The following is a 23797-nucleotide window of genomic DNA, read 5'->3' as shown; positions in this document are numbered from 1 at the left end:
AGGTGGCTTACACTATTTGCCGCTTGATTATATTATATTACAAACTATAAGGTAAGGCCTATGCGAACATAGGAACATAAGGCCTATATTCATAACTTACAGACCTTTGAAACTTTCCAATAAGTAGCCAGATCTGGCTTGAAAGCAGCCAACACTTACACTATCTTTAGTGCATCCCTGTGCAGTGCCACATTCCAAACACATTTCTGCTTTGTTTTGACCAAAACGGGCCGTTTTGCAACACTGTTCGTCACAGCTGTTCAGTGATTTGGTCGGGGGGACATTTTCTCTGGGCGATTTAGTATAATTTCGATTGTGGAGCTGTTTACTTCGTGAAAAGTCAAGTGCTCGCCGTTTAATTAGCGTAAGTGGAAGTGAGTCGCAGTACGTGGGCTTGGTGGGGGAGGGGCTTAATTCCATGCGCCCGCTCCACAACAAAAAGAAGCGAAACAGAAAGAGTTGCATGCACAGAAATTCGAATTCGGTCGAAACTGCAAGGTGTTATTATAACGGGAATGGCCAGTGCTCGTTATCGGGTGAAAACGATTATGATTGTGCAATTAACAAAAGTGTGCCGCGCTATTTCACAATCTAATTCCCAATTCCCAACTCCCTATCCCCAATTCCCAAGTGGCACCACACCAACACTCGCACATGAATACTTATGCTGCTTTATGCTTGCAGCCCCACTTGGCTCGTATGTATTTATCCAACGAGTGCAAGTGACCGACGTCCAAAGAGCAACGTACGGGATACGGATCTCCGACAAAGGCTTCCCGCTTGCAGTGGTCCGGTGACTTTCGCCGGAGTAGTGACTCCGTCCGAGGAAGCGAGTTGAACAAATAGCCCCCCGCCGCTCGTTAAAAAGTGTCATGAGACAATAAAGGAACATAAAGAAAGAAAGAAAAAGCGACGAGAATAGTGGAGCTCCTTTGTCGCATCTCTGGAAGCAAAGGTGAGTAATAATACTCCATTAGGAAATTATGGGGCCTTGTGCAATGTCGCTCCAAAAATACAAGGGGAAATCGTTCAAACAGAAAACAAGAGACTACCATTATAAGATAAGAACTGTGACTGCTTTCTTTTATCTGAAGTGACGTACATAGTTCAAGGTGAAGACGGTACTCACTCGATGCTGGAAGTTTTCCGCACTACAAATTATGAAAATTATCAACCTTCTTATCAAGATAGATGCATTTCTTTGCAACAAAAGAGGGTTCGCTATTGCGAGTGTTGACTGTAGCACTACTGAAATGATAAACTCTACTCCCAGACACTGAAATTCCTACACCGAAATGGAGTTACGGCAATCGACCTTGAAACATGTGGCCCCAAACGCCTTGCCAACCCAAATTGGTTTTCCATTTCCAACGAAAACTTGTGTGCTTTTTGGGAATTCATCCATTAAAGGCGGCGGCGGGTTTTTCACATCAAATGGACAGAAGCCGAACACACAAAAACAAAGCGATACACATAAGCAATCAAACAGCAGCAACAAGTGCGCGCATAAATGTAATTTAACTTTTAATGCGTCATTATTGCGAATTTGTATGACACTTTCGAGCTGCTTCTCTGCTATCTATTGTAAATATTTGCAGTTCACGATTGTTATAAGAAAAGTTCTTATAGCGAACTAGTTAACTTTTTTTTGCTCCCTTTTTTTATGATTAACTAAATGAGTCTGCATCGCGATTATATTCCAGGAAATGTTACTGTTATAATGAGTGTTCACAAAACTCAGTAATTTACCTTACAAGTATTTATTTATCAGCCCTTAAAATGCCCTTCTTAAAGTTCATTTAATCCACAAAACATGTTCGCCATGCTAATCTATTCAGAGCTATCTTTATTACTCATAAAAATAATGTTATTCATAATAAAACATAGGCAAAAAAAGGAGAATCATTTTTAATAATGAAAAGGGATCGTTGGCCGCCTCTTAATATGATCAAACCGCACCTTATCGCCGACATATCCAGCGTTTAGCCAGCGTTCTTTTCCCATCCAAACTATAAAATAAACCAGAACAAGAAGAGCCGCTGGTGGTTGGCTTCACCACCAACACAACCACCCACTACATTTGTGGTTTTCCATTTTTAAAAATGTGACGCATGTACGGAAATAAATTACACGATTTAGGTCTGACGGTCTCATTACCAAGAGACGACGACCCATTGATAACAGTTTTATATATGTACTTTCAGTAGAGAGCGATGGAGGAAAGCCTGGAGCTGAGGAACAAGTACGGCAAGCCACTGCGCTACGACCGGAACTTCACGGGACCCCGGCAAAGGAATCGCAGCTGCACGGATGTGCCCTGCCTGCTGCTCTTCGTGCTCTTCCTGGGTGGATGGGCCTTCATCGCCCAGTACGCCATCAAGAACGGCGATCTCAACAAACTGCTGGTGCCCACGGACTCATCCAACCGGAAGTGCGGCATGGACTCCGGGGTGCTAAACAAGGAGAACCTATTCTTTTTCGACATCAACCAGTGCATTGATCCAATTGTACCCCTCACTGGATGTGACACTCCACAGGTGAGTTACCACTAATATCGCACTTACAAGGAGTTCATCTTACTTATAATGGATGGAATCTTAACAGGTTTGTGTGGAGACTTGTCCCAGAGAGACGTTCGTCTGGGACACCATGAAGGATAAATTAAGTTTTGCGGAGCTGCACAGTCGCCTCATCTGCCTGACGGAGGAGCACAGGGCGCAGATTCGCACCAAATCGGACATTCAGAATGCCATTGACCAGAACCAGTGTGCACGCTGGTACATCAAGAGTGCTCCATTCCTCAAACGATGCCTGTTCGAGTTCTCCCAGGGCGTATGCGATTATATTCCCTCGTTCCTGCTGCAAGGGAAAAGATTGAGAAGAGAGCTGCATCTGCTGCCCGGAAACGCCACCACGGAACTCCAACTGCAGGCCCAGGTCATGGCTATGAGCATGGCGGAGGCCCAGGCACTAGTTGTTCCCCAGGCGAACAGCAAACAAACTCCAGTGGACGAGGAGCCAATCATTCAGTGCAAACGCAGACTCAACGAGGCTGTCATCAAGGAGAAGATGATGCAGACGGACACGAGGCTGGCGAAGCTCGTGGGTAACATGGTGGCCCACTTCTACAATGGCACCAACGACGCCCAACTCTTGGGAGAAGAGATTGTCGAGGATCTGATCAACTCCTGGTCTATCGTGCTGGTGGCTTGCTGCTGTACCCTGATTGCCTCACTGATCTATATCGCTCTAATGCGCTGGCTCTCGGCTCCAATCCTCTGGTTCTCCATATTTGGCGTGCTTATCGGCCTGCTGGTGGGAATTTACCACACCGTAAAACAGTACAGGTTCTGGGAGAAGACGGCTACGGTCCCCATACACGGTTTGAATCTGCACTCTACGGTCAAGAATGTTCTGCAAAACCAGAACACCTGGCTCTACCTGTCCATCTTCTTGAGCGTGTGCTTCGTGGTTATCCTGTTGCTGGTAATTGTGCTAAGAAATCGCATCCGCATAGCGATCGCCCTAACCAAAGAGGGCAGCAAGGCAGTAAGCAGTGTGATCAGCACCGTGTTCTTCCCTATCTTCTCCTGGATACTCTTCATTGCCGCCATAGCGTTTGCCGTTGGCGTGGGCCTGTATCTGGGCTCCATTGGAGATCCTTCGTTTAGAATGGTGCGCCAACTGACGAAAAATGGTGAAGTGACCAACGAGGACTGCGTCTGCGAAGGTCCAGCCATCAACTACACAGTGGGCGGATCCTGCGACCCGAAAGTGTTCCAGCAATATTGCATCGTTCGGCAGAACTCATTTCTCCAGAAGCGGGTTCCTTGCTTAAAAACCACTTGCAGCTTTGACTCGATAAATAATCCGACTATTATTAAGTGGGCCATCTTCTACAATGTCTTTGGCTTCCTCTGGCTTAGCTTTTTCATCTCGGCCTTCAGCTACATGGTGCTGGCCTCGACCTTTGCCCGCTGGTATTGGACCTTCAAGAAGAGGAACGTGCCCTACTTCACCCTCACAAGAGCTTTCTTCCAAACCGCTTTCTACCACCTGGGCACCGTGGCCTTCGGCTCACTCATCCTGGCCATCGTCCGGCTAATTCGTCTGGTGCTGGAATACATCCACGAGAAGCTCAAGAAGTACGACAATGCGGTGACACGGGCCATCCTCTGCTGCATGCGCTGCTTCTTCTGGCTGCTGGAGAACTTCCTGAAGTTCCTCAATCGGAATGCCTACATCATGTGCGCCATTCACGGCAAGAACTTTTGCTCCAGTGCCGCGGACTCGTTCAACCTGATTATGAGGAACTTCCTGCGTGTGGTAACGCTAGATCAGGTCACGGACTTTTTGTTCTTTTTGTCGAAACTGCTGCTAACCGCTGGCGCGGGGGCATCCACCTTCTATTTTCTGGACAATAATCCGGCCATTATTAAGCTACATTACAACGCGGTGCCCACCACTTTGGTGGTAATTGCCGCCTTCCTCATAACGAGCGTGTTCTTCGGTGTGTACTCGACGGCCGTGGACACACTGTTTCTGTGCTTCCTGGAGGACTGCGAGCGGAACGACGGCTCGCCGGAGAAGCCGTTCTTCATGTCCAAGCAGCTAATGAAGATTCTTGGCAAGAAGAACAATCTGCCGCCGCGGAAAGTAGGAGACTTAGGGGCGAAACGGCAAGGCCAAAGCTAAAGCATATACATATATATTTATTCTAGCCCAAAATCGAACGGGGTTGTGTGCGATTGCTCAACCGCCTGCAATAGGGTTTGCATAAAATGCACACTCCGTTGCCAATACTCTTAATCTTTAATCTAGTGTATATAATACGCCAGTATCCATATGTAAACTTCTTTTGTGCGGCTAGACATGAGATAGGCGCGGACCATAAGACCAAAAGCAGTACCATACAATAATTTGTATGCAGAGACCCAAAATTACATATCTCACATTCATGCAGCTTAGGCTGACGATAAACGTACATATATCAGTTCAATTATTATATTCGAATTTAATAAAAATTAATTAATTTTTCTGATTTGTTCTTATTTTATTTTATTTTTTCCATCCCATTCAGCAATATAAACCCATTATATTTATTCAAATTATTTATTTTACATTAATTCACCTAGAACGCTCAAACTACTCATTTCAGAAAGTCTGATTTTGCAGGGATGTTAAAGACCGGAAAAGCCGTTATGAAGAACAATAGTTATAAGACTTGACTTTTAAAAGTATATATAATAAACCTTAATACTGCCTCAATGGTTGTTTAATTAAATAAATCTCTGCATTGGAATGGGCACCTAAATATTGAAACTCGAATTTCTAAAAAAGCCTATTGTACTTTTAGTATTTATGTATTTCAAAGAAGAACATTGCTTACCATCTGGAATATTTTAGTTTCAATTTCATGTAGGTAACATTATTTCAATTATAAAGTATATCGCATTCACAAAGCTCAAATCATTGGAAAATAAATACACAATCTTTTGGTTCAACAGTTATGGTCATTTGAGATTCCCTTGGCTTAAAAGATTATATCCTTGAGCACACTATCGCTGATGTTCTGCAGGTCATCATCCCCTCCAATCTGATCAAAATCGAACTTATGCGAGACATTGAACGCATTCTGGTCGTTTTCAATGTTGAAATCGGGATCCACCGGTAGTGAGTCCTGTAAAAAAAATTTAACTTGAGACTCGTATTTCATGTTTGGCTTATTAACTAGAAATATATTCAAATATTTTAAGACAGAACCTAAGAAAATTATTGATTGCATTACATTGATTGTTCTGTCGTTGAGCTGAAGGCGTGGCGTGTCTTGCTGTTGACTCTCGGTGTGTGGTACCAGTGCATCCAGGCGTCCAGATGGCGAGGTGCTGAGGTTCAAAACATTCCGAGATACCTCCAGAACCTTTATAACCGCAGCGCTCTTGGCGACCAGTGAGCTGTTATTTTCCGATGTGCGCGGAAGGCGCTCGATTCGGGTGCACTCGGTACCAGTCAGGGGTGTAAAGGGGTCGCTGGGTTCAGTTGGTGAGGTCTGAGGGGAGATCACCGCTGCTCCTGGCACTGGTGCCTCATCGAAACCGAAGGAGGCTTGCATTTGCTTCCACTTGCTGCCCAGGGCGGAGAGATTTGCCTGCGGAGCTGTCTGAGCCTTGGAGGTGTTCTTGTGAATGGTGCGCAGCATTTGCATGGGATCGTTGATCTTGGATCGATTCATTGTCCCATTAAGATCAAGGCCGGTCGACTGATCAAGGACTTTCAGCTTTCGTGCTGATCGAGGCGGCGCAGGTGCTGATAGTGAAAACAGATTAGGATTGGGGTTACAATACGTAGGGGGATCACTCCTTACCGAGTAAACTATTGCTTAAGGCATCGAACTGTTTGCCATTGAAATCATCCTGGAGTGCAAGACGTACTGGGGCATTGCGACCACCACCGCCGCCCATGTCGATCCTGATGGGAGGCGTGGAAACAAATTTGGAGCTGATAACTGATTCGAAGCGAGGTGTGGCTGGCGCAAGCGTTTGTCCCTTGGCGGAGGCACTTGCAGTGGCAATTGTAGTGACACTTTCCTTCTCCTTTTTGGACGGTTCGTTTAGTTTTTTTAGTAAATTGTTCAGTTGGACTTCGGACTGTGTAAGTTCCACTCGAAGAGCCTGCAAATCGGTGGTGACAAACGCATTTGATTCGTTGTAGTGGTCATTGGCATCCAGTTGCTCGGCAATCGTGCCGCTGATTCGATTGAAGCCGTTCAAGAGGGCATCCGTCTTAGATGCACCCAAGGGATCGTAAAAGTCTGAGAAGGAATTGAAACCCAATTACATTTAAAGTCCTACAGGGATGTTAACAAGGATTATCACCTTCTGTGGCTGCATCACAGTCGAACAGCACTCGCATGCCCCGCAGTGCCTTCTCTACCGCCTCCTTGGTCTGGTTGTTCTCGGCTTGCTTCACCTGGAAAAGATCGATGGCCTCCTTGAGGCCACACAGCGATGCCTCGAGGTCAAATTTGCTTTCGGTGGGTTGGATAATGATCTGCTCGACGCCGAGTGCAGCGTTAGCCTCGAACTCATCCAGAAAGCCATCGTCTGCCAGTTGCTCCTCGGGCACTCCCATGTCTGCAGACAAATCGGCCATCAGGCGTCGGATCTTCTGGGTCTTTTCGCGCAACAGGCATGTATTCTCCTCAAGATTGACAACATACGACGAGGCGTACTCCTTCATCACGGCATTTTGACGAGCCATGACCTTGGCGCTCACGTTTTGGGTTCCCGTCTCCAAGCCGAGGGACTTCTCGCGCTGCTTAATTTGCTCCTGGATCACGAAGCCCACGAACTCCAGCAGGAAGTTGATAAACCTCATGCCTCCGGGCATGACCACCAGATATGACTTGATGTTGGCCCAATGCAGCTGGTGCTTCTCGTTCAAATGCTTCAAATACTCCACCGTGGTGGAGCGAAAGTTCGCCTCCGATTTCTTGTCCGTGATGGGCCAGAAGAAGCGTCGCTTGAACTCCGCGGGATCCAGCAGGCGGAAGAGGTAGTGCATCACATGCACAAAGGCCACCTGGTTGGGCTTGAGGAACATGTCCCAGGCAATCAGCTTCCGCAGCTCGTCCGACATGGGGTGCACCAGGGCCAGTCCCTGTAGCTTTCTGTGCAGCTTCTCGCTCTGCTCCTTTTCTTCGGCTTTCCACGGCGCGATTGTTGTCCGATCCATATTCTAGCACAGAAATTAAGTAAAATATGGCGGTTTAGTTTGAAGTTATTTGTTTTTGTTGCTGCGCAGTGTTACCAGGGGGCAGGAGCATCTTAAAAATGAATGAAGCCGTTCCCACTGCCTGTTTATATTCATGAAATATGTTATGTATAGGCGATAAATCTATCTAATTTTCTTAGGAAACGTTATTATGAATATCATTTGTTGTGTACATTTTCCTATATTTTTGCCTTGACATTTTTGAAGTACAATATTATTTTCCAATTAGCTCATACCGATTTAGTATAAATCTAATGACCTGCTACGGTCACACTTCATAGTTCGGAAATTTGTCGGTTGCTGGAATTTTGTGGACGAATTTATATTTAATTTTTAGACTCTTGGTAATTAAACAATCAACTTTCATTTCGAAGTGACCCCTGACAAACTAGATAGTTTTCGAATAAAGCGAATACCCAGTGCCTTGGTGACTCACAAAGAGCCGAAAAACTTCGCATCTGGGTCCAACGTAGCACTTTCTTTTTGTCTGCAGCAGAGAAAAATCAATATACGCATGGGGTATAGAAATCGCATCTCGGCGCATATATAGTATAGATTACAGATACCGCGGCGGTGACAAGTGGACATCCGCCCCCGAAACGATAATCAAAGCAGCGTGAAAATATGTACATATTCGTCACAGTCACAAATCTTCTAAAGAAACCCAGTTTGGCCATTCATCATGAATATGTCTAAATGTCTATATGTATATTCATATATACTGATTCAGTGACTGTTCTCCATTCACAGATATCGGGAATCCGTCTGCCACAATGGGTTCCCTGTTCCGCAGCGAGGAAATGGCGCTGTGCCAGCTGTTCCTGCAGAGCGAGGCGGCCTACGCCTGCGTCTCCGAGTTGGGCGAACTGGGACTGGTCCAGTTCCGAGATGTGAGTAGAATGGATTACATAAAGCTTGCGTCGAGGCAATCGCGCTGACTAACCATAAGCCACAATCATAACCCATACCGCATACCTCATTAGTGAATTGTGTATTCCATGAAACGTCCCCGCTGACTTGAATGCAATGTAAATGTGAAGCTTATGACACCATCCACTTAATGTATAGTATAACTACGTGTTAGTTTTTACTTTAAACACCTAACCGAAATGAAATTAGAAAATTCAATGGCATAAGTTCAGTGCTATATAGCTTGATCGCACAAATTAACTATTTATTAAGATCGCCCAGTAATGAACCACTCTTTCGAAATCCGCAGCTCAATCCCGATGTGAACGCCTTCCAGAGGAAGTTCGTCAACGAGGTGCGCCGCTGCGATGAAATGGAGCGCAAGCTGCGTTACCTGGAGAAGGAGATCAAGAAGGACGGCATCCCCATGCTGGACACCGGCGAGAGCCCCGAGGCCCCGCAGCCCCGTGAGATGATCGACCTGGAGGTATACTATACCATGCTCCCTGTTTTCTGCTAACCACATTTGAACTTATATGGCTTTCTTGTCTGCCGCTTAGGCCACCTTCGAGAAACTGGAGAACGAGTTGAGGGAGGTGAATCAAAACGCCGAGGCCCTGAAGCGCAACTTTCTGGAGCTGACCGAGCTGAAGCACATTCTGCGCAAAACCCAGGTGTTCTTCGATGAGGTAAGCTGCGGCATGAGCAACTACATATGGGTATCAGCTAACGGACTGCGATCGGTAACCGATTCACCATTAACATATGCCGGCCATTGAAGCGGCCGGTAACTAACCAACTTTTCTAAGCAATAACCAATTTCCCAACCGACAACACAAGTGTGGCAGCCACGACTTCTAGTCACATAAGCAATCTATAACCAAACTACACTCTTAAATGATTTCCCCTCTCGGCACGTAAATCCTCCTTCTCCGCTTCCAAAGGCAAACGTGTGTGCTTTCTTACCCTTCAGTTTGAGTTTGTACATATTCCGTAATGTGCGTTTGATATCAGTTGATGGTTATTGTTTCCTCCGGACGTGTTCCTGGGCAATCAGAGGAAAGGTTTGGTATTCAGTAGATTCTGAAATGCATTAAAATTAAGGGCTTAGAAACCCCCTTTCTTTTTGGTTGCCTTTGAAGAACACATCCACGTAAACCCTTTCAAAAGCTTTGTTTTCCCCAACACTTTGTTTATATAGTATATATCTAGATGTCTGTACAGCCCTATTGTTTATTATTAATTATTTGACTTTTTCGGTTACTTTATTATGCGTTTTACGTTTTGTTTTTCCATATCAATCAATTCACAATCAATCAATCAACCAACACCTCCCCGACCAAAAATCAATAAACCGCAAAACAAAACCGCACACAACACGTACATCCACCAAAACAAAACACCACCAATGACCTGCCCACTGCCGGTTGTGTGGCCAAAAGTCGGTGCCCACGGTGTACAAGTCGAGTGGCGCATACTCATCCAGCAAATATCGGCGCTATCCGCAGATGGCCGACAACCAAAACGAGGACGAGCAGGCGCAGCTTCTGGGCGAGGAGGCTGTCCGAGCCAGCCAGCCGGGCCAGAATTTGAAGCTTGGGTAAATATTGATGCGGACCTGGGACCACGGACAACGACGGGCACAGGGGGAAACTAAACTCAGGCCAAGACCCACTCGCTCTCGCTCTCCTGCTCCTCTCACACCTTGACTCCTTGCTGTTTGTTATCTACGCGTCCATGTTTCATCCATGTACCTTTGATGAGTGTTCCATGTTTTCCACGCGCTAGGCTATCGAATTGATTTCAAACATAAGCACATTGTCTACTTGTTTGCTCTGGTGTCGGTCTCCAAAACTATACCTAATCCAATCCAATTCAATCCAGTACCCCACATGCCCACAAACCCAACAACCCAGTTTCGGCGGCGGTTCTACTAACCATTTTCTAAGAGTTAACACCAAGCTAACCCGTTTGTAAGTCGAGTCGAAATGACCTTTGCCCACCATTCACAATTTCTAGCAAGAAGGCGGCGTAAACCAAACGACCGAGTCGATGACCCGCGCCTTGATCACGGACGAGGCGCGCACCGCTGGTGCCTCCATGGGTCCCGTACAGCTCGGGTACGTATCCAGCAACCAGCCTCTGAAGCGGGAGCGACGCACACTCGGGCGTGGGACGTAGTTCCGTCAGCAGGGGAATATTCCTTGGGCGGAAAAGTGTGTACATAAAGGGATTACATCCATGCAATGTGTACTTATTTCTAATCTTAAATGGTCTACTTTTGGTTAATTATCTCAACCCATTGGGTTCATTTATTTATTAATCCCCAAAGGCATATGTATAGTTACTCTAATTTACTCTTTGTTCGATTTGTTTATATGTACATACCTAAAGATGCTATCTTCAATAGTATCACAGAAAGTATCACAGATTAGTGCCCACTTGCCGCCCAGGGAGCTTTTACCCTGCCAAATCTTTTTTAGCTCTTAACCAACGAAATGCCACACAAAATTATTGCTTACTGCCGCCAACGCCAAACTAACCAAACTCAAAATGCCATGCAGCTGCGCCGCCAAAGAGAAAAATTAACCGAACCATGTCCATTTATACCGTCCAGCTTGGAGTCCCTTGGAGTTTCGAGCAATAATTTTCTGTGCACGAGTCCAAAATGACACAATGAAAGCCACTAAATTAAACGTCCTTCTCTTCTTATGCTCCTCTCTTCCCCACACAAAAATGTCCAATCGAAAAATAATGTTGATAAATTTAGTTACATGGAGAAATCAAATGAACGTGAGGATTATCTTCCATGGTTGGTACCCTGCTCCTTCCAAAAAATATAAAAAAACAAGACTAGGCCAAACAATCAGTCAAACTCGTATCCATTCGCCAACGAAGCGCTCATCAATCGTATTTGTATCTGTATTTGGTATTCGTATTCGATCGGTCAATCAGCTGTATATAGAAACATGTCATTAGCTTCGCTCGCCTCGCCTCGCCCCGTCTTGCCTTGCCTCCCAGCACCGCCCCGCATCCCGTCCAGAAATCAGAGTGCCACCTAGAGTGCTAACGTGTCACCCATCCAATCGATCCCACCCAGTGCCTCATACATCCCGATCCTCGCTCTCGTAACGCTACTCGCGTCCATTGGTAACTTGTGCTTGAGAGTTTAGTTTTCCTTGTTTGTCGTAAATAATCGGAATGACTTTGTTTGATAGCCCTTAGCGGAGATCTCTCACTAATAGCTGCTTCCCAATACTCTCTAGCTTCGTGGCTGGCGTCATCCTGAGGGAGCGACTGCCGGCCTTCGAGCGGATGCTGTGGCGCGCCTGCAGGGGCAACGTCTTCCTGCGCCAGGCGATGATCGAGACGCCGCTGGAGGATCCCACCAATGTAAGTATCAACCAGCTACATGAAAAACCATCTTGATGTAATGTGGAGATAATACTAAATGAACCAGTAACCTAATAACTTATTTGCCTCGCATTTCCAGGGCGACCAGGTGCACAAGTCCGTGTTCATCATCTTCTTCCAGGGTGACCAGCTGAAGACGCGCGTCAAGAAGATCTGCGAGGGCTTCCGGGCCACGCTCTATCCTTGCCCCGAGGCTCCAGCCGATCGCCGAGAGATGGCCATGGGTGTGATGACCCGCATAGAGGATCTGAATACCGTGCTTGGCCAGACGCAGGATCATCGCCATCGTGTCCTGGTCGCTGCGGCCAAGAACCTTAAGAATTGGTTCGTCAAGGTGCGCAAGATCAAGGCTATCTACCATACGCTGAATCTCTTCAATCTGGACGTGACCCAGAAGTGTCTGATCGCCGAGTGCTGGGTGCCGCTACTGGACATTGAAACCATCCAGCTGGCCTTGCGCCGCGGAACTGAAAGATCGGGATCGTCGGTGCCGCCAATTCTCAACCGGATGCAGACGTTCGAGAATCCGCCGACATACAACCGAACGAACAAGTTTACCAAGGCCTTCCAGGCATTGATCGATGCCTATGGCGTGGCCAGCTATCGGGAGATGAATCCGGCACCCTACACGATCATCACCTTCCCCTTCCTGTTTGCCGTGATGTTTGGAGACTTGGGCCACGGCGCCATCATGGCGCTCTTTGGTCTCTGGATGATTCGAAAGGAGAAGGGACTGGCGGCTCAGAAGACGGACAACGAGATCTGGAATATATTCTTTGGCGGACGGTACATCATCTTCCTCATGGGCGTCTTCTCCATGTACACGGGTCTTATATACAACGATATATTCTCCAAGTCGCTGAATATCTTTGGATCCCATTGGCATTTGTCGTACAACAAGTCCACCGTGATGGAGAACAAGTTCCTGCAATTGAGCCCGAATGGCGACTACGAGGGCGCTCCGTATCCTTTCGGAATGGACCCCATTTGGCAGGTGGCTGGAGCCAATAAGATCATCTTCCACAACGCCTACAAGATGAAGATTTCAATTATTTTCGGTGTTATCCACATGATCTTCGGCGTGGTGATGAGCTGGCACAACCATACCTATTTCCGAAACAGGATCTCCCTTCTCTACGAGTTCATCCCCCAGCTGGTCTTCCTATTGCTGCTTTTCTTCTATATGGTTTTGCTGATGTTCATTAAGTGGATCAAATTCGCCGCCACCAATAAGAGTGAGTTTCTTGAATTTCGACTTTCTATTAGGCTGCTGTTTAATGACACCGATTTCCCATTTAGAGCCCTACTCCGAAGTCTGTGCGCCGTCCATCCTGATCACGTTTATCGACATGGTGCTTTTTAACAAGCCTAAACCGCCTCCGAAGGACTGTGAGACCTATATGTTTATTGGCCAGCACTTCATACAGGTGCTCTTCGTTCTGGTTGCCGTCGGCTGCATTCCCGTAATGTTGCTGGCCAAGCCGCTGCTCATCATGCAAGCTCGCAAGCAGGCGAACGTAAGTACATGCTAGTTCGATGCACCTCATTACTTTCAAAGAACGGCGTTCCATCTACATCACAACACATCCAAGCACATTGCAACCCAAACTCTCCACCTTATACTAACTGCTTTTCCTTTACTTGTGCTCCCGATTAACAAAATTATAACCCCAAACCAAATCCACACCGAATAAACCAAAACACTTCAATTCACAAACTGTAGGAAGAGGTTAGTCGTGTTGTTTATTATCGATGTTTAATCGAACTTCTCTAAATTCATAAATAAATCTAAATGTTATGTTTTCTCTGTCATTTTCTTTAGAGAAGTTCGACTTTAGTTCCCCTAGTTGTTCCTCTTCAACGCAGTTTATAATCCCCATTGCTTGCAGGTACAGCCCATTGCCGGAGCCACTTCAGATGCAGAAGCCGGCGGTGTGTCCAATGGCGGATCCCACGGTGGTGTCGGTGGCCATGAGGAGGAAGAAGAGCTCTCTGAGATCTTCATTCACCAGAGCATCCACACCATCGAGTACGTTCTGGGTTCGGTTTCCCACACCGCTTCCTATCTTCGATTGTGGGCGCTTTCCTTGGCTCATGCCCGTAAGTAATCGATGGAGTACAAACCGAAATAATTACTAAAGCGAAGCATTCTTACCTGACAGAGCTGGCTGAGGTTCTGTGGACCATGGTCCTCTCGATTGGCTTGAAGCAGGAAGGACCTGTGGGTGGCATTGTTTTGACCTGCGTGTTTGCTTTCTGGGCCATTCTAACCGTTGGCATTCTGGTACTCATGGAGGGCTTGTCTGCCTTCCTGCACACTCTGCGTCTCCATTGGTAAATCACAAAATCCCTGCGAAATATGAAATGGTATCTAATGAACGCTTTTCTTATAGGGTCGAGTTCCAGAGCAAGTTCTACAAGGGCCAGGGATATGCCTTCCAACCCTTCTCGTTTGATGCCATCATAGAAAATGGAGCTGCCGCCGCCGAGGAGTAAATGAAGCGGGATCGGTCAGAGCAACAACCAAAGCACGTTGAGAGTCTCATTGCGTTATATGAAATTAACTATCCAAATAAGTGGAATTTACCAGTTACAGTAACACACATTGTACGTTTAATGTTTAATTGTGAATTTATCTATATCGTATAGCCCCAACAAGCGTTAGATTGCTAACAATATTCAATGTTCTTCGTAGACGTTCTCGTGTTTATTAACTATACTTGTAAACTCAAATATATGCAAAATAGCAAAAGTTAACCCCCTTGGGGTTGGCACCAAAAGAAGCTTTCCTTTTCTTGGAATGTTTGTTGGTTTTCAATGGGACATCAGTTGATTGATGGCGGAAACGAATTTGCTGAGATTTTCCGGTTTGGTTTCATAGGCCTTTAGGGCTTCAAAGTCCAATGTAGCTAGCTGGGCATCCAAGTCTGTAATTTTGCAGTAATACAAATAGTTTTCAGCGGCCAGTTGTTTCGCCAACTCCAGTTGGTGATTGTCCATGAGTGTGTCATTAATCACAATGAGTCCAGGTTTCTGGTTATTTAGTATATCCATGCAAGTTCCGGCCCCCGCATGTCCAATAATAAGGTCTGCGGACTTAATGTCCTCTGCATTTGGTCGGAATTTGTACTGCTCTGTCTGGATTCCGTAGTTCTTTCTTATCAATTGTATTTCCTCCTCTGTCAATGGTTGCGAATTTCCGTGCTGTATGACGAGTTGCGTGCATTTACGGCTCTGGAGAGCTTTTAGAGCGGGTTCCGAAGATACAGTTGATATTAGAGCATCGAATTTGGTGGTGCCCACGGTAATATAAACTGTATTTAAATGCATTTTTCGTAAATAGTTAATTCTCAGCTGTTTCAGGATGTGCTTCTTCTTCGCTTTTGTCATTCACCCCGCGCATCTTAAACGCCTTTCAGTTTAATGCCAGCCGGGAAGCTCGAAACGCCGGCAATAACCGTTACTTTAGCTACTAGGAGTGCAGTAAATAAGTAAAAATCGTAGTGAAATAGTTCTAAACAATATTTATTTAAGCAAAATGCTTAAATTCAATTTTAAACGTAAGTATACCACTTTTACAGCGCACAGTTTATTTCGCTCTCACGCAGCCAAAGTGTAAATTTCGCGCATCGCGATCGCCATCTCGCTCATTCTGCTTCCATTCCATTTCCATCGCAGCTTGTTTATTCCGCTTATTCAGTTCTCAACCGTTAGCCTTAACGGTTGTGCCCGCGCTCGTCGGGAAAATACGCGATAGAGCTGTGCTGCGTTTAGTGATAGTCCCTTGGCAAATTGCATTTTGATTAGTTTGGCAGCTCGGCCTTAGTACAAGTGATTTGTTTACATTTAATTCAATTAATTAGACGTCTGCCAGGCCCAACTGTGTGTGCGTGTGCGATTGTGTGGGTGACCACTAGTCGCATTGGTGTCGCGCCAGCGTAACGGTAAAGGTGCGAAAGAGTCCGACAAACGGTTTTCCAGGACGGAGGTGAAACGGTAAATTAAATTATTCCCACGTTTTGAATGCTGCGTGAGTGTGTGCACTGAGAAAAATGCAGTGACAAGGCGTTCATTTTGCACAACTATTAGACTAATAATATAAGTACATTAAACGATTTAATGGTAATTCTTGGTTTGTTCTGAAGAAGCTATAAGAAATTTATTACAACATTTTACATGTGCTTTTATTTTTCTTTCTGTGGTTACCGGCTGCTGTAATTGACTAATCAACACTTCGTTTACTTTTGTTTTTATATCTGCACCCTCCCGATTTGTTTATTTGGCAAACGCTTTTCAAGTTTCCCTGACATCTGGTAGCAATTAATAAAAAAAAGAAAACAAACACTTTCCAGCCTGAACTGCTCGATATTATAAGACGCTCACGCAGGAACCATAAATTTAACGCCCAGAAACTTTCCTTCGCTTATGATTGCCAATTTATGGTGATCTGCTTATTTACTATCCAAATTTGTAGAAATCATCTGTAGTGCCCCAAAATTCAATTAGAACACCCGTGCAAATTATCCGCTTGCCCACCGATCGGTTATTCCATTTTTCCGACCCCCCCAGCTCCTCATTCCTCCCCACAGAACTTACACACGCGTGGTTCATCACTCAACGGTCAATAAATTGGCGCTCTCTTGTTTTCTTGTGTATTTTTTTTTTTTGGTTTTGTTTTGGTGGGCGAGCAAAAGCCGCGCGATTTAAATTTAATGTCTTAATCGTGGGCGTGTGAAGAGCCAATATTTACATGTCTCCGCTGTCTCTTGATTTCCTCCGCCCCATCACTTCCCCAATGATTTGTCAATATTCGCTTTCCCACTCGCAGGCGTTCATGTCCTTGTGTTTATTAACTGGCTGCACTGAGAGAAAATCGCGCACTCTAGTCCTTCAAATTGATTCGACTAATCACAATGAAATGGTTAACTGAAAGCAAAGTTGCAAATGACAGATCTAAATATCTAGGCAGTTAAGCATTTTAAAGATTTCCAGCAAATAATGCGTGAATCGAAGTATACTAGCGCTATCTATCGCCATATGCTGACACATCGCCAGCGGCTTACAAGCAGTTTATCAATGAAATATTGCTATAAATTGGATCCCCGACGAGCGAGAGCGACCCAGGGATACGGACCCCATGGAGGCGGGATGGGATGGGTGGTGTGGGCGGATGGAGGCAGATGGAGGCGGCGTATCATTTGCAGCCTTAGTTTAATGAAGGTCATCGTGCCAGCGACGGGGTTGACTTCTGTACATGGTTGTCGGCGTTTAATTGCAGCAATTTGCAAAAACAGCAGCAGCATCAGTAGCATTCGTCAAGGGAGAAAGAGCAGGGAGCACAGATGCTACAGAAGCTACAAATGCTACAGAAGCTGATCAAATTAATGCCATAACTCAATTAGCCGGCGGGTGTATTTGCATGAATATATAAGTTGATTTACGACAATGTTGTTGCCCGCTCAATTTGTGCTTAAACTTTTGCCAATTGATAATAGCGCAGCTCTATGAGGAGGCATTTGGGTTCAGCTACAATATGTGAGTTCTCAGATGCTGGCAAAGAAACTCCTCGCTTGTAGTATAAAGTAGCCCCATGAATGGTTCCCCTGGGCCATTGACATCGTGATAAGAACATCTTCAAGCAGCCATAGTAATAGTAGCCAGAGCAATCTGAAATCTATTGCTATTTAAACAGATTACATTTACATAGATAAAGCTAAATATTTCTTTATTCTTTTAAATGAAACTCTTCCCACTTCCATTGACTAAAATTCGAATGTCGAATATCGTACTAATTGTTAAGATCACGATCCCAACTAATTAACAGGTATTTATAACGCTCTTCCTATTTAAAAATAATTCTTTAGTTATTAAGTGTAAAAATCAATTATCGCCTTGCCTTAATTTCTCGTTATAATAAGACTACTGCGAGCCATAATAATTGTGTGGGTTACTTTTGCATTTTGGGACTTGGAATACCCCACGCATATTCCAACTCTAGTTACAACTTCAGAATGGGAAATACCACGAATTTAAATATATATTTCAGTCGATGACACTGGCTGTGGGAAACACCCTTCCCATCCATCCAGATGTGGCCCTACTAAAAACCCGCTGGGTGACTTTAGAGCGCTTCACAAAAGCTAGTATTCAAGTCGGCCATTAATATTTTCCAGTCATTATGCCCCACGTCATATTGGGTATATTTCATTTGGGCAAGTGTGCATGAGCACAAAAACTAGGTAAATTGAACAATAAGTTAAAACATTTCCCATTGAAATCAATTCAGGATATTCCTTTTTACTTTAAGAACAAGAGCTTCTGATATTATCAATACGCTAACATGCTAGAACCAAGTGTTTTTGGCCAAGTAGCGTATAACATCGTCTTTATCATCTAAGATTATCTGCTGGATAATGCCTCATTTTGTTTATTACGTGAGCAATGATTTTTTGCTACTCGTTGTAAAACCATACACTTGTTTTTCCCATCGACGATGAGCTAATGAATCAGTTACGTTCTCGACGACCCCTTGAGCAGCAAACTAAATGGTCTCCTACTCGAAAACTCTGTTCGCAAACCCCTTCTTGTGGCTTCGCTACTCAACCACAAGGACATGGCTCATGCGCAATTTACGCAATTTAATCGGAACCCTAGATAGCCAAAGGGGTTGGCCCAGGGCCAGAGAAACCACTTAAGTGGAACCCCGAGATTGCAGACTACGCAACCTGCAGTTGGATATCGTATTACTTGCTGCAGCGGAAGTGGTTGTGGAAGTGGTCTACCCAGATCCTGCTTCCTGTTTAAGCACTCGGAACTGATTTTACCTCAGGCTACGATTTAATATTCCGTTTTAATGTTATGTTTTTGTTGATCATTTCCGTTTTTTTTGTTTTATCGTCCACTGCAGCCATCATGGTAGTTAAGGAGATACCGCTTCACGAGAATCTGAACATGGAAAGCAGACCCATGAATGCCGCTACGCCCACCACTACCACCACGTTCTCGAAGGGGGGTCGTCGCTACAGTGTGTCCCTGACCACCGCCATCCTGCTGGCCTCCTTCTTTATCTGCACCCTACTAGCAGTGGGCTTTATCGTCTACAACTTTGCCACATGCGCTGAACTGGAGCCCGATTCAGATGAGGATATCGTTTGCACCAGCTATCATCTGAGGAGGCTGAAGGCTGGACACGATGACGCACCCAAATATGATCGAGATGTCCGTCTGCCGCACTCCATCCGCCCGCTGAAATACAACATCACGATTGAACCGCAGCTCAGCGGCAACTTCACCTTTGCCGGTAGTGTTCAGATCAGAATACGAGTGCTGGAGGATTGCTATAACATCACCATGCATGCCGAGGAGCTGAACATCTCGCGCAGCGACGCCTCCGTCCACCGAGTGCTGAAGGATGAAGAACTGGAAGGCGACGGTTTGAGGATTCACAAACAGTACCTGGTGGGGGCCAAGCAGTTCTTCGTGATCGAGCTGTACGACAAGCTGCTGAAAGATGTGGAGTACGTGGTGCATCTACGCTTTGATGGCATTATCGAGGACTATCTGCAGGGCTTTTACCGCAGCTCCTACGAGGTGCATAACGAGACAAGGTGGGTGGCTTCTACCCAGTTCCAGGCCACGGACGCGCGACGAGCTTTTCCCTGCTTTGATGAGCCTGCCCTGAAGGCCAACTTTACACTGCACATCGCTCGTCCACGGAACATGACCACCATATCCAATATGCCCATTGTGTCCACCAATGATCAGTGAGTGTTGCTTTTGATAGTGATTATTCACTGTATTTAAGCGCAATCTTTGAACCCCTTAGCGCCACCATGCCCAGCTATGTCTGGGACCATTTTGCCGAATCGCTGCCCATGTCAACCTATCTGGTGGCCTTTGCCATATCCGACTTCACGCACATCTCCTCCGGTAACTTTTCCGTCTGGGCTCGAGCGGATGCCATCAAATCAGCCGAGTATGCACTGTCTGTTGGTCCCAGGATTCTGACATTCCTGCAGGATTTCTTCAACGTGACGTTCCCCCTGCCGAAGATCGACATGATTGCTCTGCCAGAGTTTCAAGCGGGCGCTATGGAGAACTGGGGTCTAATTACCTTCAGGGAGACGGCAATGCTTTATGACCCAGGTGTTGCCACGGCTAATAACAAGCAGCGGGTGGCATCGGTTGTGGGTCACGAGTTGGCCCACCAGTGGTTCGGAAACCTGGTTACACCGAGCTGGTGGTCGGATATCTGGCTGAACGAGGGATTCGCTAGCTACATGGAGTACCTGACGGCCGATGCAGTTGCGCCCGAGTGGAAGCAGCTGGACCAGTTTGTGGTTAATGAGCTGCAAGCAGTGTTCCAACTGGATGCTCTTTCCACATCCCACAAGATCTCGCACGAGGTGTTCAATCCCCAGGAGATTTCGGAAATCTTTGATAGAATTTCCTATGCCAAGGGATCAACTATTATTCGCATGATGGCCCACTTCCTCACAAATCCAATTTTCCGTCGGGGTCTTAGCAAGTACCTCCATGAAATGTAAGTCCTTGAAATGAATACCGCTTTATATATATTAAAATCGAGCCGCTTTCAGGGCTTACAATTCTGCAACGCAGGACGATCTGTGGCATTTCCTTACCATAGAAGCCAAATCCTCTGGGTTGCTGGACGACAGCAGAAGTGTTAAGGAGATCATGGACACGTGGACACTGCAAACGGGATATCCGGTGGTGAAGGTGTCGAGGCACCCCAACTCCGATGTGATTCGTCTGGAGCAGGTTCGCTTCGTTTACACCAACACCACCAGGGAGGATGAGAGTCTCCTGTGGTACATACCCATTACATTTACCACTGACTCCGAGTTGAACTTTGCCAACACCCGTCCGACTACATGGATGCCGCGTACTAAGCTGTACGAACTGGAGAACAGGGAACTCTCTACAGCCAAGTGGTTCATTTTCAATGTCCAACAGACAGGCTACTACAGAGTCAACTACGATCTAGAGAACTGGATGGCGATCACAGAACACCTGATGGATGTGGACAACTTCGAAGATATTGCTCCGGCAAACCGTGCCCAGTTGATCGATGATGTGATGAACCTGGCCAGAGGTTCTTATCTGTCCTATGAAACTGCCATGAATTTGACCCGATTCCTGGGCCACGAATTGGGCCATGTGCCATGGAAGGCGGCCATCAACAACTTCATTTTTATCGACTCTATGTTCGTCAACTCCGGGGACTACGATCTTCTAAAGGTTTGCTGTGAACAATTAATAATGCTATAAATATTACTTGGTATTCTTGTTGCTCACAGAACTATCTGCTTAAGCAGTTGAAGAAGGTCTACGACCAGGTGGGCTTTAAGGACTCGCAGGACGAGTTTGAGGACGTCCTGGTGAAGTTGAAGCGTGCCGATATTCTGAGCATGGCCTGTCATTTGGGTCACCAAGAGTGCATCTCAGAGGCCAGCAGGCACTTCCAAAACTGGGTGCAGACGCCGAATCCTGATTCAAATAATCCGTAAGAAATCAACGTAGTAATCAATACACTCAACATATTTGTAATACTGATAATCGTATCATTCAGCATTGTGCCAAATCTCAGGGCAGTCGTTTACTGCTCTGCTATACAATACGGCACCGAGTACGAATGGGACTTTGCTTTCGAGCGTTTTTTAAAGACGAACGTGCCTGGAGAGAAGGATCTGCTGTTGAATGCCCTCGGCTGCTCCAAGGAGCCCTGGTTGCTCTATCGCTTCTTGCGTCGCGGCATTTCCGGACAGCAAATTCGGAAACAGGACTTGTTCCGAGTATTCGCCGCAGTTTCCAGCAAGGTAGTGGGACAAAACATAGCCTTTGATTTTCTGCGAAACAACTGGCAGGAGATCAAGACCTAGTAAGTGGCAGAAAAGTAGTTACATTGTATGCAGTGCTAACGACATTCTCTTTTTTCCAGTATGGGCTCACAGATGTCCAACATCCACACGTTGTTCAAGTTCGCCACGAAGGGGTTCAACTCCAAGTTCCAGCTGGACGAGTTCGAGAACTTCGTGAAGGACGCCCACTGGGACTACGACAGACCCGTGCAACAGATCGTGGAGCATATCGAGACCAGCGTCGACTGGATGAACAAGAACTACAAGTCGATCGTTAGTTGGCTGGGGAACGAGGCGCAAGCGTAAGGAACGGATCCTGCGACTTGGCTGGATCAAGGCTGCAGCAGTATTAGATTTCGCAGCTGCAACTGCATAGGTTGGGCCACCAATGCATTTACGTGTAGTATTTATGTCGCGTGTTTTACAAATTCAGAGTCGCCAAAGAGAGAAAGCCCTTGGCAGATCGTCCAGAGCATCACGTCTTTCATTATTTTTAATGTATGCCTTCTTTTCATAACAATTATGAGAGTCTTGTAATTTTAATTTGTACTTAAATGTAAATGTAAATGTAAATGTAAATGGAATTATAACATTGTTCGTCACAAAAAAGTTTCTTAAAGCCTATTCCAGTTTCACAGCCTGGTTTTTCCATTTCGGAACTCTGATCACATCAGCAAACAGCAAGGTGCCCACGAAGACCAGGGCGGTGCCCAGCCAGTGCCACCAGGTGAAGGGATTTCGGAAGTATATGATCGAAAAGACCAGCGAGATGAACTTGCGGAGTGTTAGGATCAGAGTCACCGTCAGCGAGCTGCATTCTGTGGTCAGAGTGTAAACGGAGCTGATGCACAAATGCTGGGCCAGCACGTTGCCCAATAAGTACAGCAGGATTAGGGGCACTGCCACCCCCAGGAGGGTCAACTGGTTGGACTCGTCCGCGAACGCCAGGAGCCAGTGCGTCCGTATGTCGTCCAGCATGAGCAGAAAGGCGGGCAGTGGCAATAGGTGGGTGTAATACAACGCTTCCCTCGCGCACTTGCCATGACGTCGATACAGCAACTCCTGGGTTATGCCCATGTAGGAGGATACAAACAGAGCCAGCACCAAGAGTGCTACGCCCAACAGCCACCAGAACTTATCCTCCTCGGCGCTACTGTCCAAACTCTCCCTCTTACCAACCAAATCCGGACTGGAAAAATATGTGCAGACGAAAATGCCCACGCTGATCATGAGCACCGATATGTACTGACTCAACCGGTAGCTCCTCTTCAGGATCAATGTGCCCAGGCACATGTTGGAGATCAGCGAACCGCCGCGAATGATCATGTGCAGTGTCATTGGGACATTGAACTTGAACACGTAGTTGTTGCACACGCTGGTCAGAAAAAACATGGCCACGAGGAGCGCATAGTCCCGCAGGCTGATCACTCTCTGGGCCAGCCCAAGCTTGGAGGTGAAAATAAAGCCCTCCAGGGCAATAAATGCAAACTGGGCGGCAGTTATAAGGTTTCCAGCGCCGGGATCTAGTTTAACCAGGAGCTCCAGGAAGACGACGCCACTGCAGCAGCCAAAGAAAACGCCGCAAATGGCCAAAACTGCGCGGATGGATAAATGCATGGACTTGGGCAATGAAAGTCGACGATTGACACCAACTTAAACCTATGATCTGGGCCATGATGAGCTTTTAGGCCAACTTTCTTTTTGGGCATACAAAACGTAAACATATACAACAGGTGGTTATCGATAAAGGTCGGCACAGGCACAGCTGATTTGGTCTATCGAAAGTTTTTAATATTCAAATAAAGCCCATACAAAAAACA

General features: G+C 46.1%; 6 protein-coding genes across 19 annotated transcripts; 3 read left to right on the top strand and 3 right to left on the bottom strand.

Annotated features, from left to right (window-relative positions):
* The first annotated feature begins 245 nt into the window (after nucleotides 1–245).
* On the top strand, nucleotides 246–5041 carry LOC6555009 (CTL-like protein 2). Of its 5 annotated transcripts, none has more exons than XM_026980976.1 (4): nucleotides 246–364; nucleotides 685–955; nucleotides 2208–2537; nucleotides 2605–5041. In XM_026980976.1, exons 3-4 carry the CDS (start codon nucleotides 2214–2216, stop codon nucleotides 4693–4695), a joined length of 2415 nt encoding a protein of 804 aa, XP_026836777.1. In that variant the 5' UTR covers nucleotides 246–364; nucleotides 685–955; nucleotides 2208–2213; the 3' UTR covers nucleotides 4696–5041. The 5 variants fall into 5 exon arrangements, with proteins under 5 accessions (XP_026836777.1, XP_015009055.1, XP_026836775.1 ...); XM_015153569.2 differs by having other exon boundaries at nucleotides 2205–2537; XM_026980974.1 differs by having other exon boundaries at nucleotides 2185–2537.
* Nucleotides 5042–5096: 55 nt separating this feature from the next.
* On the bottom strand, nucleotides 5097–7811 carry LOC6555008 (augmin complex subunit dgt6). The gene is made up of 4 exons (XM_026980985.1): nucleotides 6876–7811; nucleotides 6365–6811; nucleotides 5789–6306; nucleotides 5097–5680 (listed from the first exon to the last, which is right to left on the bottom strand). Exons 1-4 carry the CDS (start codon nucleotides 7732–7734, stop codon nucleotides 5534–5536), a joined length of 1971 nt encoding a protein of 656 aa, XP_026836786.1. The 5' UTR covers nucleotides 7735–7811; the 3' UTR covers nucleotides 5097–5533.
* Nucleotides 7812–8016: 205 nt separating this feature from the next.
* Nucleotides 8017–14879, top strand: LOC6555007 (V-type proton ATPase 116 kDa subunit a). Of its 8 annotated transcripts, XM_015153575.2 has the most exons (13): nucleotides 8017–8117; nucleotides 8524–8663; nucleotides 8993–9169; nucleotides 9243–9371; nucleotides 10702–10802; nucleotides 11453–11494; nucleotides 11949–12075; nucleotides 12176–13331; nucleotides 13396–13613; nucleotides 13820–13825; nucleotides 13986–14196; nucleotides 14259–14430; nucleotides 14490–14879. In XM_015153575.2, the coding sequence occupies exons 2-13, from the start codon at nucleotides 8547–8549 to the stop codon at nucleotides 14590–14592; spliced, it is 2559 nt and encodes an 852-aa protein (XP_015009061.1). In that variant the 5' UTR covers nucleotides 8017–8117; nucleotides 8524–8546; the 3' UTR covers nucleotides 14593–14879. The 8 variants fall into 8 exon arrangements, with proteins under 8 accessions (XP_015009061.1, XP_001981389.2, XP_015009059.1 ...); XM_001981353.3 differs by lacking the exon at nucleotides 13820–13825; XM_015153573.2 differs by lacking the exon at nucleotides 11453–11494 and having other exon boundaries at nucleotides 14490–14695.
* On the bottom strand, nucleotides 14705–15555 carry LOC6555060 (UDP-N-acetylglucosamine transferase subunit ALG13 homolog). Its single transcript, XM_001981352.3, has one exon. The coding sequence runs from the start codon at nucleotides 15484–15486 to the stop codon at nucleotides 14911–14913; it is 576 nt and encodes a 191-aa protein (XP_001981388.2). The 5' UTR covers nucleotides 15487–15555; the 3' UTR covers nucleotides 14705–14910.
* On the top strand, nucleotides 15555–22585 carry LOC6555059 (aminopeptidase N). Of its 3 annotated transcripts, none has more exons than XM_001981351.3 (7): nucleotides 15555–15656; nucleotides 19004–19859; nucleotides 19922–20638; nucleotides 20694–21357; nucleotides 21417–21622; nucleotides 21689–21997; nucleotides 22058–22582. In XM_001981351.3, exons 1-7 carry the CDS (start codon nucleotides 15635–15637, stop codon nucleotides 22281–22283), a joined length of 3000 nt encoding a protein of 999 aa, XP_001981387.1. In that variant the 5' UTR covers nucleotides 15555–15634; the 3' UTR covers nucleotides 22284–22582. The 3 variants fall into 3 exon arrangements, with proteins under 3 accessions (XP_001981387.1, XP_026832036.1, XP_015009063.1); XM_026976235.1 differs by lacking the exon at nucleotides 15555–15656 and adding an exon at nucleotides 15727–16046 and having other exon boundaries at nucleotides 22058–22585; XM_015153577.2 differs by lacking the exon at nucleotides 15555–15656 and adding an exon at nucleotides 15727–16092 and having other exon boundaries at nucleotides 22058–22584.
* On the bottom strand, nucleotides 22465–23742 carry LOC6555058 (UDP-xylose and UDP-N-acetylglucosamine transporter). Its single transcript, XM_001981350.3, has one exon. It carries the CDS (start codon nucleotides 23592–23594, stop codon nucleotides 22599–22601), a length of 996 nt encoding a protein of 331 aa, XP_001981386.1. The 5' UTR covers nucleotides 23595–23742; the 3' UTR covers nucleotides 22465–22598.
* Nucleotides 23743–23797: the final 55 nt, after the last annotated feature.

The sequence above is a fragment of the Drosophila erecta genome, unplaced genomic scaffold (genome assembly GCF_003286155.1).
Source record: "Drosophila erecta strain 14021-0224.00,06,07 unplaced genomic scaffold, DereRS2 tig00000000-arrow-pilon, whole genome shotgun sequence".
NCBI classification, from domain to species: domain Eukaryota; kingdom Metazoa; phylum Arthropoda; class Insecta; order Diptera; family Drosophilidae; genus Drosophila; species Drosophila erecta.
This window is presented reverse-complemented; position numbering and strand designations above follow the sequence as displayed.

Excerpts from the sequence above, each read along its gene's own strand:
- LOC6555009 (XM_026980976.1), top strand. The coding sequence starts at position 2,214 with ATGGAGGAAAGCCTGGAGCTGAGGAACAAGTACGGCAAGCCACTGCGC. Across the intron at positions 2,538-2,604 it reads CTGGATGTGACACTCCACAG|GTTTGTGTGGAGACTTGTCC; the intron begins GTGAGTTACCAC and ends GAATCTTAACAG.
- LOC6555060 (XM_001981352.3), bottom strand. The coding sequence starts at position 15,486 with ATGACAAAAGCGAAGAAGAAGCACATCCTGAAACAGCTGAGAATTAAC.
- LOC6555059 (XM_001981351.3), top strand. The coding sequence starts at position 15,635 with ATGCTTAAATTCAATTTTAAAC. Across the intron at positions 21,358-21,416 it reads GGGACTACGATCTTCTAAAG|AACTATCTGCTTAAGCAGTT; the intron begins GTTTGCTGTGAA and ends TGTTGCTCACAG. Across the intron at positions 21,998-22,057 it reads TGGCAGGAGATCAAGACCTA|TATGGGCTCACAGATGTCCA; the intron begins GTAAGTGGCAGA and ends TCTTTTTTCCAG.
- LOC6555007 (XM_015153570.2), top strand. The coding sequence starts at position 8,547 with ATGGGTTCCCTGTTCCGCAGCGAGGAAATGGCGCTGTGCCAGCTGTTC. Across the intron at positions 9,372-10,124 it reads CCCAGGTGTTCTTCGATGAG|TCGGTGCCCACGGTGTACAA; the intron begins GTAAGCTGCGGC and ends TGTGGCCAAAAG. Across the intron at positions 14,431-14,489 it reads CACACTCTGCGTCTCCATTG|GGTCGAGTTCCAGAGCAAGT; the intron begins GTAAATCACAAA and ends CTTTTCTTATAG.
- LOC6555008 (XM_026980985.1), bottom strand. The coding sequence starts at position 7,734 with ATGGATCGGACAACAATCGCGCCGTGGAAAGCCGAAGAAAAGGAGCAG. Across the intron at positions 6,812-6,875 it reads CTGTGATGCAGCCACAGAAG|ACTTTTACGATCCCTTGGGT; the intron begins GTGATAATCCTT and ends ATTCCTTCTCAG. Across the intron at positions 6,307-6,364 it reads CTTAAGCAATAGTTTACTCG|CACCTGCGCCGCCTCGATCA; the intron begins GTAAGGAGTGAT and ends TTTCACTATCAG.
- LOC6555058 (XM_001981350.3), bottom strand. The coding sequence starts at position 23,594 with ATGCATTTATCCATCCGCGCAGTTTTGGCCATTTGCGGCGTTTTCTTT.